General features: G+C 38.5%; 1 protein-coding gene across 1 annotated transcript in view; it reads right to left on the bottom strand.

Moving 5' to 3' along the window:
• PDXK (pyridoxal kinase) overlaps positions 1-14,252 on the bottom strand; it is a 46,856-nt gene that overhangs the window by 17,503 nt on the left and 15,101 nt on the right. Inside the window, exons 2-4 of the mRNA XM_053935979.1 lie at positions 9,847-9,901; positions 3,448-3,552; positions 188-271 (exon numbers count right to left, since the gene is read on the bottom strand). Of these exons, the coding sequence (XP_053791954.1) occupies positions 188-271; positions 3,448-3,552; positions 9,847-9,901 (244 nt within the window). The remainder of the gene's footprint in view (positions 1-187; positions 272-3,447; positions 3,553-9,846; positions 9,902-14,252) is intronic.

Here is a 14,252-nt window from a genome sequence, read left to right as displayed (position 1 = left end):
GGCAGCAAATACAGAGATAAAACCCCAACTCCACCTAAAGCTGAAATGAAACATCACTGGAGGCCCAGCTGGCTCCAGACAGACCAGAAATGTTGTGTAACATCAGAACAGTGTTTCCATCCTAAAATGTGAAAATGATGAGCACACTCAGTGAGGAAGCAGAAAGGATTATAATGCACGTCCTTACCATACACGAGGTTAGAATTCTGTTGCTTCAACTCCTGGACAATATCCACCACCATTGCAAGAAATGATGTGTCTCTTGTATACCCTTTCAGAAAAAAAAAACAAAAAAGACACCTTTGACATCCAATTTCATGAACACTTTTGCTGTTTTTAGTTTTAGATAGGAATGCTGCATACTTCTCATTCTATGGATAAATGCATTTTTAGAGCAGAGGCATTTCAGTAGTTGACTCAGGAATAATAGGTTGGAATATAAATTCAGACAGTGCTTGCACAACTACAAATATAACCTTAAAAATCCATTTACCAATTTCATGAACACTTTTGCTGTTTTTAGTTTTAGATAGGAATGCTGCATACTTCTCATTCTATGGATAAATGCATTTTTAGAGCAGAGGCATTTCAGTAGTTGACTCAGGAATAATAGGTTGGAATATAAATTCAGACAGTGCTTGCACAACTACAAATATAACCTTAAAAATCCATTTACTAAGAATGTTGTATATGAAAGGCTCATATAACTCCAAAATGCTTGATATATATATAAAGAAAGGTCAGGCTAGAAGGAAAAAACATTCCTTTTAATAAAAACAATTATTTTGATCAGTATTATTTTTCATGCAGTAAACAGAATTTTTTAAAAATTCCATATACTTTTCTCATGCTCTGTCTCGAAGCAATTTTCTTACTATTAATAGTGTTCATGCTGATAGAGTGCAGCACATTAATGCAAGAGATTTAACCTTGATAATTTTAGAGCAATCTCCAAAATACCAATAAAAGTTCCTATTTTTCAGGCTTAGCAGTAAAATAAGCTGGAAATAAGTTTTACTGTATTTCAAGGCCCCAAGAACAATGCTAGCACCACAATATTCTTATTTAATGATTAGTTTTTACATTTTATAGATGTTCTTTAATTTATATAATTATGTATTAACTTTAGTTACAACATTTATGAATTATCAACTTGATTGTAATTTATTGTAGTTCATTTCTTGGGGATGGTGCTGGGCAGGGCCATAAGCTGGACTCAATATTTGTGGGTCCCTTCCAATTCAGCATATTTTGTGATTCTCTGATTTAATACTATTATTTTTAGCAAGGTAGCATCTTTCAAATGTACTTGGAAATGTCCACTCTAATAAAATATTTTAAACTACATTAGAAAAGTAGATTTTGGAGATTATTTTTTTTAACTTGAAAAATTGATGAGTTCTTCGGTGCCACAGAGAAATGGAAAAGATTTTTTTTGCCAAAATGCTGGATTTTATCTATTAAATGCTGACAAAAGAGTCAAGCAAAGATTTTTACTAAATGACCTGTGATGGCAGACTGGCTGGAAAATAATAGTGAGTTTGATTAACATCCCTGAGAGAGATGTTTAAAACAGTTACACTGAACTGCAATTTATCTCTTAGCTTGAGTGTCCTACTGTAAATTAAACAAATACAAGAATATCTACAAAAAACTAACTTTCACAAAAAGTCCAAGGAGTGTTACTTTGTATAACACTAAAGATAATAATTTTAATCTCAGCTGAGATATCTACAGTCATGAGACAATTAACAGTCAAATCCCACCTGCTGATAAATTGCTTTTCAGTGTTTAAATAATCATATCCAGGTTGTTTGAGGTACAAAGTAGTTGTGCACTATAGTGAATGTCTGTTTGAAGAGAAAAATCTGACTTTTGGCCCTGAATGAAAAAAAAAAAGGATTTTAAGTTCAGCCACAGTGCAGCTGAAGACTAAAACACAAAAAGTGTTATTAGATGTTCAGAAACTACTGCTCTTTCTACCCATACCTTCTTTTTGTTCATACTGAAAATGGCTGCAGCAAATGAGATGTTAAAACAAATCTGAACAACATACAAAAATCCTATTTTACAAGACTTTTACTAATAAATAATACCTTTTTCTCCCAAATTCGTTTTTGCTGAAGATTTCTATTTTCCTCCTATCATTTTTAATCTCTTACATCCATTTTGCCAGTGATAAGAAAGGAGTAGAGGTCTTTTCCAAGAGTTGGAAGTGAAATAAAAAAGGAACATTTCTACTAGAAGAATATTCAAATATAATTTATAAATTTTGCACACTAACATCTCCTGAAAATTCCTACAATACAGTGTGCTTTTCCTGGAAATGTGCTCTGTGTGAGATCCTTCCAGGAAAGAAAGGTTGTTTATTTCTCAATAACAAAGAACCCATTTATGGCAAAATTAACTTCTTAACCTTACTTCCATCTATTTGCTTTCAGTCTCCTTTATTTTGGAGATATTACTTGACAAAACCCTGACAGTAACTCTTTGGACATGCCACACCCTTTAAGCCAGCATGACTGCTTTGGAGTTATAACTCATGCACTTAAAATTTCCAGTTTTCCCTGTGTATAAAGAACGTTCCTACATGTGGAAGCCATGAAATCAATCAAAATTCTGGTGATGTATTTCTGCTTACCTTTAAAAAGTCCCTGTTCACTGCTGTAAGAAATTGATACTGTTATCCAAACCAAATGCATAGCTCTTACTGAGGTGAAATCTGATCAGTAACCTACTTTTGAGAAGCAGGAATTGGGTGAGAAGAAATTTTTATTAAAAACTTCTTGTAGAATCTCTCCTTTCTATGAAGTATTCTACAAGTTCTCTTTGCCTGTATTTATAAACACTTAGCACATAATACAAGCACAGGAAAACACTGCAGAACTGTATTCACTCAGATGACCTACACAGTAACAAGAGCAAAAAATCAAGATATATGACAGTCAAAACCAAAACCCAACTCTATTCATACTTTGCTCACTGTCCAAAGCATTAAGCCTTAAAGATCAAGTTAAAATAATCAAGGACAGAAAAAAAAAATCAAGACAACTGTTTATAAAATCATGCTGCAGTAGCACAGAGTGCTAGTACTGCAGACTTGGGAGAAAGAGTTAAACTCATGTCTTCCTAATACACTTTAAAATAATACTCTGACATTCCACATCCATTGTTCCAAAAGGGGCACTCCCAAAATATTAAGTGAGCCTGTACATGCCTGGCCTGTACAAGTCTGTAAATGATACAAGGGGATCAATTTACCTACCCAGTTACAACCTCCCTGCTGCAGAACTCTGGCTGTCCCAAACTAAACAGCACGAGCCAGTTCAGACTATAAGATACAGCTGAAATTTTAATTGCTTGGCTTGCAACAAGAAGGGATAGGTTTTACAGTTTTTCACCCCTGTTTACATCTGCTGGGAACTCCAGGGAACAAGCTCTTCTTACCTGTGAGCACATAATCGTACTGGTTGACCTTGTTCAGCTTCAGTCCTTCATAAAGTTCATGAAGCTCATCTGAATTCAACACCTGACCCTTCCAGTGGGCATAGCCTGCAAAGCAAACACCAGGTCATCTTTCAAGAGGTGGATTTGCTGTTTCAGATCACACAGATGATACACGTGGAGGGACCACACCCAATATCAGCACGGGAAGCATTTCCACCTCCCCTCCTGTGAAATGCTGTTGCTGAATGAAAGCTGCTGTCAGCAGGACAGGTTATGTGCTCAACTTCCTTAGCACCTCTGCCTCCCAAAGGAACTGGAGCGACTACACTGCAGTCTGAGAGTGTCTAGTCACCAGCAAATTAAGCTGAGCACACACCAGCTCCTGCAAGGTTTCCCATGGAGCTTTTGCAACTATCCCTTTCCTGTGTGGAGGAGGAAAAACATATGTTTTAGCCTTCACTGGAGGAGGGTGTCAGTATAATCTATTTTTGTTATCTTATACTATATATATATATATATATAAAAGGAAATATTGACAGTTGGATGACAACCTTAACAGGCTTATAGATCTGTCTGGACACAGGCCTGCACCCATCAGATAAAGCATCCACTGGGACCTGCATGAGCACTGCCGTGGATGGTCTTTAAATGTACAGGGTCACCTAAAAGACTTTCTTCCAAAAATAGCACAGCTTCAGTGCTGAGGATCTTGGAGGAGGAAATGAGTAGCAGAAAGACACTACAAACAGACAAATAATATCCATATACTCTCATCTCTAAGAATTGCAAGCAACTATGCTCAGCTGAGAGAAGCAGATGCAAGGTGGAAGTTACTTGGGATAAACTCAACTGATTTCAGCAAACAGTGGACCAAGGTCCATGGCAGCCAATTCCAAGGAAAATAAAAAGTGTCTCCCTTAACAGAATTTAAACATTGTTGAAAAATGTAAATGCACCTTGCACCTTGTCATCAAAGCCTGACCATCTAGATGCACCAATCACTCCTTTGTATGTAAGAATGGGCCTTCCTCCAGGATATTAGATGAGGCATCCACAATTTAACTCTTTCAATCTCCATAAATTCACAGTTTGTTAAAAAGCTTATCTTTTTATTAACTGGAATTAGGAAAAATGAAAGGTTACGTGAGGTATGCTCTCCCATACCTCCCCTGTGTAAAGACAATGGTATTTTGTTTGTTTTAACTTCTGCTCTTGCAGTTAGAAAATTTTGTGATGAAAACTGTTGGCTTTGATTATCACTCTAAACTGACTTATTAGAGTGACTGCCAAAAGGTGTCTAGAGCCTGGGATAAGCACATTTTTCAGTTTTCCTCCTGGTGAATGCAAACAGACCCACGGGATGGTGAGCAGATGGATCATTTTGCTCTCCTCAGCTCACAAAGACCAAGCCTCTAAACCACAACTTGCTGCCAGCTGCCTGGGGGCCTGACACATCAGCCACCACCACTCCCTCCCAGGAAAATGCTGCTCACAAAGTCTCTGTGAAGAAAAGGACAAAGTAAGGGATTTCTGTAGTTTCATTGCCACACTCGCCCACCTTGGCACAGACTCAGCCCCAAGGGCATGAAGAACCCCTGAGTGCACATAAATCCAGGGTTTGGTTTATTTAACACAAATGCAGATATTTGTGTTAAATAAATCTGCAGCATGACAGAGAAATAATCTGTCCTCTCCTCTCCTCTCCTCCAGCCTCTGTAGCACTGAAAAGCCAGTGAAGGGACACAACAGAGTCCTTCCACTGTGGCCAAGGAAACTGGGTGCACTTTTCACCCAGAATCAAGGCAGAAAATGCTGACATTTATCTTACACATGGCCATAAAAATAACTATGATAGATGGCCCAGGCAACCTGGATACTTTCAGGAGCCATTCCTACAAAGACCCTGTAAATTCACTACTTAACCAAAAGTTCATCTTCCTATGTCCAGCCGTCTTAAATGGTCAGAGCACAGGGTTCATTTTACACTGATCCTCCGCTGAGGGAGAGAAATAAATACAAAATGTCAACTTCAGGCAGCAGCCCAGCTTATCTCTGGAGTTGGTGTCACCCGCCTGGGGTAGGGACATTGTCTGAACTCTGCAGCAATGACTTCCACGGGTAACTTGAGGATCCTTTTAATTACCTGGTAACATGTAATACAACCTGAGGTCTAACTACACACCAGCCAGAGTAAAAAACAAAGCCCTAGGGAAGCTCTCAGGGAAGCCCCAGCTATTGAGACATTAAAAAAAAAAAGGGAATGCCTTCACTGGAGCTGCAGAGAACTGTGATGTCACTAGGAGATGAATAATGTTCATGTAATAATGAAACCAAATCCAACCTGGCAGCACGATGAGAACCCCCCTATGCCCTTTCCCCAGGGTAATTTCATGTAACATGACAAACAGAAGGGGCAAATCCCATGACCCTGCATTTATCCTACTTTCCTGGTGGAATATAACACCAAAAAGCAGAAAGACAGAAGAAAAAGCCAGTTACTCATGTTCAAAAAGGGTTTCATGACCTGGAGGATGGGGTCCCAGGAAGAGGGACTATCTTGAAAGGGGAAAGGTAAAAAAAAGGAAGAAAGCTGAGTCTTCCTTGTTTTGGGTACAAAACCACCAAATAATTCCCCTCAGTGCTGGTCTGAGAGAGCAGAGAGAACACTGCAAATCACAACACAGCTCTTCAAAACCCCCCTTGGCTCAGACTGCATTAGTCTCCCAGGTCTGTAATAATTTTAAACACACAGATGAACATAAACACTTAAATAACCTTATACCTCTTCTGCCTGTGTTAAAATCTTTTATTGCAATTACATGCTATCTATTTGCTTTTAGCAGATAAGGCAATGGCAAACAAGAAAGGTAACAATGCCTCATGTCACTAAAATGATGAACATACTCACCAGTCTCCAAGGAAATGTAGGAAATGTCCTGGTTCATTTGTATGAAAAATAAATATAATAACAAAAACCACAACCAAGAGAGGCAGCTAATACTTCCCCCAAGATGAATTTACATACTTGCCTTCCTCTGCTTTTTTTTTTTTTTTTTCCTTTGGAATGTTTTATAATCCTCTTAATTACTCTCAAAAACAAGGATGAAAGAAAATCAAAGTACTAGACATATCAGAAGGAAAAACAAAACAAAAAAAAAAAAAAAAAAAAAAAAACAAAAACAACTGACCAACAGAGCAAAAGAAAAACAAGCTACCATTTTAGTATAGCAAAGCATGTAAGATTCCTTTGTTTTCCAACCCAGAACATTCTGTTCTGAAGTTTGAGTTCCTCCTCTGGAGGAACTATTCCAAGTGGTTCCAGTAACAAAGAATTTCACATGGGGAAAAAGGAAGAAAGTTGGAGTGTTTAAGGCTCATGATGGACAGGCAATCTGGGCCCAGCTGTGTCACAGAATTCACATTGCACACTCCAGCAGACACCCCGGTCTGAACACATGACTCATCTGTAGCTACCAGGAGGCCTTCAACAAAACCAGAAATTAAGTACCAAATTCCCCACTGGATTTTTTAGAGCTGGTCACAGAGTGGGAGTAAAATGCTACCGGTGTCAGGCACAAGTGGAGATCTTTTCTTTGTGCCCTGCACACACAGGGGTGAATGAATCACCTGGGTGGGCAGACTGTGCACAGTCACATCAAGATATAATTGTAATTTCTCATGTGTTAGACCTACCAGCCAACCCAGCCACCCACTACACACCCACTAAGTGGAAGTCAAACGTGCTCAGGAATAAAAGAAAAAGTAGAAGAAAAAACCCCAGGCTATTTGTTCCAGAGCTGTTTCAAAGGTAGGATTTGGATGGCAGAGCAAGCACATTATTGCTTAAAATTAACCTACCAATGAGAAACAGAACTGGAAATCACTGAAGAATTAAAAAGACACCCCCAAAAAACTAATTACACAATTAAAAATAAATCTAGATTTTTATTTTTGCACATCATATGAGGTGATGCTTCTGCAAACAGTATATTAATATAGAATAAAGAGCACAGTCTTAATAGGCTGCATGACAGCTTCTTTTATTTGTATGTGAAGCATGATGCCATTCAAGGGTGAGTCACTCTAATCACTGAAGTTCCTCACGAAGCAACATGACAAACTCTCCCAGGGGCACTGATTCAAAGCACATTTTCCCAATTTCAGGATCATCAGAGACTAAAGAAAGCTGCATTTTCTGAGCAGGAGTCAGCAGAAAGAGGCCTGTGGTATCTTACTAATTTGTAGACAGGGCAAAAAAAAGAGCAATAATGATTCACCGAAGTCTGTTAGCAATAAATTCTTTCTGCATTTTATTTGCTGCTAATTCGAAATCTAAAAACAGGGAAAGAAGGAAAGAAATATACCATGTCCAAACCCCACACATTCTTCCACCTGTGCTCCTCTGGCATTCTTTCAGAAACTAAAGTTCACAGCTAGATTTTGAAGGAGGAGTTTGTCCTCCAGCTTTAATGATGATGACAGAAATGGTCCTTGTAAAATTTTGCTTTTATAGGAAAATAAGTTACCTTCATCCATTCACCCAGCACACAATGCCTGTGTATTGCAGGACAGTGGCAAACTTTGCAATTTTGTAACAGATAAAAAAAAAAAAAAAAAAAAAAAAAAAAAAAAACACAAAAAAAAACCCAGGGAAAAAACCCAAATGAAAAGAAACCGAAAAAAAAGTGATTCCTAAACATCAGGAGTAGTTCCAGTACTTTAAAGACTTGTGATGTTTGAGGTATTTTTGGGTTTGGGATGCTCATTTCTGTCTTCATGTGGGAGGAGGATTCACTAATTTAGTGTTCCGTCCACTGGCTGCCAAACCTTGAATGAAACACTGGTAACCTTTCCTTGGCTGTGATACTATTAAAAACAAATTTTAGATCTTCTCTCTTTTTTCTTTTAAGAACCTGGTCACCCTACTAGTAATGTAATTTTCCCACCTTCAGACACATTCAGTTTATGGTCACTAAAACCTCTATTAATCTCTTGCAGTGCCCTGTAAAGCTGATTTAATCTTGAAACAGAAAGCCAACAAACAACACGTGCTCACGCATTTCAAAGCACTGAATAATATGACATGAAAAAATTGCTTAATTCCTGGAAGATTACAACCATTTTACCCAGCTATTGAAACTAAACAACAGAAAATCCCAAACTCCAAAACTAAATACATTCTTTAAATAAACAGAAGTCACACCTAAGTATCTTTGAAAAACACAAGAGAACCTTTGTACTGTGCCAAAGGGTACAAGCAAAATAAACAGATTTTTGCCTAAGCCAGGAAAGGCCTCTTTCCTGTGTTTAATTATTACCTTTTTTGTGCCCTTCCTCAACAAGCACAGATAGCTTTAAAGCCACCTTTGAAACATTAATTTTTTCTTCCCAAGGTGACGCTAAATTCCCTCCATGATAGTAATCTTACAACCTTTTGAAAGCTGCATGAACAGAGTAAGAGCCTGATCTCTGTTCCAAAAATTAGTAGTTTATTAATAGAGCTGCACCTGTAGAGATACTAGAAAAGTACCTCAACTTTTGCCTTCTTTTTTCTTTGTCAGAAACAACTTTTACTCTTTTCCAACATGTTAAAGCCAGAATTTTCTCCCAGATTATTTTCTGAAGACATGCCTATAGATTTTCTCTAGCTAGAGTAGCTCTCTTCTCAAAAAACCTGCCACCACCAAGACAGCATGTGTGCCTCCAGTGATCCAAAAATAGCAAGCCAATTGGAACTCCTTTATGGGTGAAAGGTATTGCTAAAATAAACATAAATTTCAGCTTTCTTTTAAAAAATAAAGTCCTCTAGCATTGTGAGTATTAAGAACTCTGAACATATTAGGTGAGTGCACTGCATTCAGGCTTAGAGCTTAAATAAAAATACACCCAGATATATTAACACCCTTCTTCCCACCAAAATGAGATTTTGGGATACTTGGTAGTACCTAGATGGGCACACAGTGATGGGCACATAGTGATGGGCACATTGCATCTACCTCTGTATTTTCTGATGTTTGATTTGATAATGTGACTATGACTCTCATAGAGCCATAATTCACAGAAAACCATTTCCAAGACTCCCTTATTCACATGCCTGGTTGTGTAAATGGCTGTATTTGTGTTATTTCACTATCTGACTTAATTAGATCACTGCCTAACAAAAGAAACTCACACTCTGAAGGGCAGAAGGGGACATGACCACACCCATCCTATCAATGCCCTATTCCCATATTCAGGCTTCTGAGAGACTTGAATCAAAACATGAAAATTACATTTCCATCCTATATCGTGAAAATGTGAGTGGAAACATAAGACCAATGTCCTCTCCACTACCATGGATGAGGTGAGCCCCATGCTGGGTGAGTTCAGTGACTGTGGAGTAGATCTGTAAAATTTTACCTGTGTGGTTTGAAAACTGGACAGAGTTCACCGTATCAACTTCAAATCCCAAAACCTGTAACAGAACACAGGAACATTTCTTTTACTAACACAACTTCGTTAAAATATTACCCACATCACAAAACACGGGGAAGAACTCCTGGATTTCCAGTGCATACTTAAAAATCTTGGGAGCTGAGTCAACAAACATGCAACATAAATAAACAGCACAGTGCTCCACTACAGGAACAAACAGGGAACAAAAGTGCCACTGGCAACAGCACCAGAAAAACACAGGATTTTTGAGCTCACACGTCCTGAGCTCGGGATGCTCAGGCTGGAGTTCATCTGGGGATAAAGCCACAGAAGCTGCTCCAGCAGCAAGCACTGAAACCTTGAAGAAAGCCTTGGCCGGCCTTTCTTGGCAAGAAAAGAAGTACAAGGTACTAAATTAATGCACAATATGGAGGGATGATGCTGTTGGCATTCCAGAAATCCAATTTTTCTATAAGAAAGACAGAGGGATCTTAAAAGGGATCAATACTACAAGCCATACTTGGATGTCACAACCAGTTCCTTTACAACTAAAAGAGAATAGAAAGAAGTCACAGAGAATTAATTTGGGGTATAATTGGGCAATAAAGGGGGGAAATAAACACAAAATAAAAAAGCCTAAAGCATGCTCTGAAAGCCACCTGCTACACTGCTTTACCAGCAATCCAAATACTGAAATACCCAATAATTTCCTAGTGCAATCAACAAATATTCTTGTTGCCCAAAAATATATAAATAATATGAAAATAAGAGCATCCAACCAGTAGAAAACTAATGCGGATTTTTAACCTGACAATACCTGTTTAATACAGACAGGCACTGCTAGTCAAGCCATTTTTAGACATTTTTATGTGTCACGCAAGGAATTCTAATGCAAAAGTGACATTAACAGTCTGACAGCCGAGTCTTTGTTTCCACATCCAGCCTGCTCTGAGTAAGAAATCTCCTCAAAAGAAGTGCTGCTATGTATGGCTCAGTGAGTCACACTGGGAGATAACAGGAATGATGCACCACTGTGCATGATCCTCTCTCAGGCAATTTGCTGGGAGGAGGGAGTGAGCGAACAAAGCTTTTCCAGTCACGTTTTCCAGCCAGACTCATGCCTCTCCCTTTTTCTTTTCGTGAAGGCAACTCCTTCACATAGATTAAAACCGTTTTGGGTGTCTGGTGCCAGACATCAGGCTTTCCCTGTGCCTGTACTTTCCCTGTGATAAGCCCTTTATTCCAATACCTGGATACAAGATGAAGCTACGTGCTGTGACAGGTTGTTCCTTCTGCCTGCAGGTGCTACTCTTCTGATGTTTCACAGCTCACATCCACACAGGTCTTCTTAGAATAAATCTCTTATTTCAATATTTAATAAAGGTTTCTGTTCCTTCCTCACCAGAAAGCAAAGTAATTTTGGATTAGTGGTACACAGAATGGTGGGTTACCTCAACCTGACCAGGTTCAAATTATGGTCAGCACCTATGCTCCCCCCAGGTTCTTGTTTCACCTTGGTGGATTTTATTTTAAAGTCCCAGGAAGGGAACTGTTGGGAACATGACAACACTATTATGACCTTAACCTTGATGTGTGGACATGCTCTTCAAGCAAATAAAAGGGAATATGTCCTCATCACCCCATAATCAATTCCCCTTCCTGTAATGAACAGACCTAAGTTGTTACTTCCTTAAAGTGTCTTGGCAGTAACTGTGAATTAATTCATTTCTTTGCAATATTCAGATCACGTCTCTCCAACTACTTAACCCCTGAAGACACAGAAGACACTTACAGTGATTTACTGACTAATGAGGTTTAGGGAAGGAGAGCAGGCACAACTGCTGCAGGCAGGGCAGTTCTACAGCACTGGTCAGCACTGTTCCAGATGATGGCCACCAAAAGGAGCAGTCCTTCTTCTGTGTCTTCCCCAGCACCAGTTATCATTTGATTTCTCAACCAGGTTTTCCACAGGATTAGGGATTTTTGGTTTGTTTTGGCCAGTTAATCTGCTTCAACCAAAAGATGGAAAAGTACAAGGGAGGCCACCGCTCTTGGAGACAGACAGGTGCCAGGTTAGCTTGGCTGTACACTTGCTAAAACAGTCAATAAAACACTTTGGAGAGTGGATGAAAAGCCACAGACAGCTCAATTTCTGCAAGGCACCTTGATATTCTTGCTTTTCTCATCAGTCCAAAACAGGCTAAAAAAAACCTTTAAGGGTCTCAATAAAAATCACTTACTGGTATTGGTCTACTCTGTCACAGTTTCCAGTTTCCTCCAAAGTTTTGTTTTGAATAAACACATATGACTGAAATCTAACACACCTGATTTTGAAACCTGATTCAACCCTTAAAATAACTCACAGTTACTCCAAAGCATATCCTTTTATAAAGTTGCTTACTAAGACCTAGGCTTAGCATTAGTAGTAGAGTAATCAAAAAGAATGTTGAAGCCATGTTAAGCCAAGTTGTGTTTGTTTTCAAGGCAAACTGCATTTAAAAGTCCTATAGAATTTAGTCCTTCAGAATTTAGAAGACAACCTGAAAACAGGATTGAGGTGATAAAAGCAGCTTTTCACAGCAATCACCTCTTCCAGGACTAGAGAAAAAACTGTGCCTTTATTTTGGTTTGCATAATTCATTTTAACAACCTGATAGTTTCTAGTGGATAAGGAAATGTTTTCTTCCTCCAACCAACAATGAAAAACCAGTGTTAGTGACAGTCATCCTTCACACCTAAAGGACATCAGAGACAGTTTCTGATACACTGAATGATGGACACTTTCCTTACCTACAAAGGGAATTTTGTTAAAAATATGTCTTGTTAAACCTTTTTAATACATACTCATACTTTTAATTCCTTGGGCAAACCTAATTAAAAGCACTGTTTTTGAGGGTTTTTTAAAATTATTTAGAAGTTTCTACTCAAAGAGGTTAAACAAATATAAAGTGCAAGTTAACTAATTAGAAATACATTATTTTTGTATGTACAGACCTTGAAAACTGAGATCAGAGCAAATGAATTGAATGAGACAAATCATACTAAAAAAAAGTCAATCTCTCATATTTGCACACAAAAGTAGCAACTATGACCTGAAAATACGTATTTATTAGGATATAACAATTTTTCTCCTGCAATAAGAAGCAACCTTTTCTTCAGAAAACTACCAGAAAGTAAAAATTCAAAACAGGACTAAAGTCAATATATAAAATTTCTTGCTTGTGTACAAACATGTGTTCCTTGTACCTCTGTGTAAATAAGCTGAAGGACTCACCCCACTTGGAGTTTGCCTGTGGAAGAATAAGTCGTATTTGATCAGCATCAGGACTGTGCTTACAAAGAAATGCACTTTTAATGTTTAATTTTTGCTTCTCTACACCAGCTTTAGTCCATGCCTGTGCTACTCTCCTGCTCCTTACAGCAAGGGCCCTGTGGTGATATTGCTGCCTCTGGTTTGAGAAATGAGGTGACATCAGACACTCTGCAAGTGTCCAAGGGCTCCAGCTGCCAGGGACACACATCCCCTGACCTGCATGATCTGCTCTCCTACAGGAGAGAACAATTCTCTCTCCAGGAGAGAACAATTCCAACTTTCCACACTCTGCTGTCGCCCTGTGTAAATGTCATTTACTATTTACATTTAATAATAATTAATATTAAACAAAAATGTCTCCAAAAGAATAATACATAATTGGTGTAGTCCATTTATCAGAGAATGAGTCCATGCAAATGAGGTTTTCTTTATGTACTCATATAGATAGCAAATTGTCTTAAAGTGTTAACATAATCTTTAGGAACTCTCAAGTGTACATTTAACATTTGAGATTCATTGTATATGGCATTTGCACAACTTGTCTCTAAAAGCTAGTTATGTGAATCATCACAACAATGATTCTTCGGGGAATGCTTCTTTTACCATGATGGATTCTATTTTTCTGTGAAATTTTGAAATTTGAACTGTTCGTGGTAATTTGGTTTAAATTCCTCCATTCTTCCAAACAGAATTTGTTTATGTACATGCAGTTGGAGCACTGTGGTCCTGTGGTGATATTGCTGCCTCTGGTTTGAGAAATGAGGTGACATCAGACACTCTGCAAGTGTCCAAGGGCTCCAGCTGCCAGGGACACACATCCCCTGACCTGCATGATCTGCTCTCCTACAGGAGAGAACAATTCTCTCTCCAGGAGAGAACAATTCCAACTTTCCACGCTCTGCTGTCGCCCTGTGTAAATGTCATTTGCCCACGGAACAGGAAACCTTGGGCAAATCTAAACCCAGATGTAAACCCCAGTGTGGGTAAGGATGGTAAGTGCTTTTCCAAGGAAAAAGATGGCTGAGTCCATCCTAAATCTCTCAGCCTGCAGTCTAAGCACGTGTCATGTTGCTCTTCC

Source organism: Vidua chalybeata, chromosome 2 (assembly GCF_026979565.1).
Source record: "Vidua chalybeata isolate OUT-0048 chromosome 2, bVidCha1 merged haplotype, whole genome shotgun sequence".
Classification (NCBI taxonomy): Eukaryota; Metazoa; Chordata; class Aves; order Passeriformes; family Viduidae; genus Vidua; species Vidua chalybeata.
The sequence above is the reverse complement of the archived record's forward strand: the minus strand, read 5'-3'. Positions and strand labels throughout refer to the sequence as shown.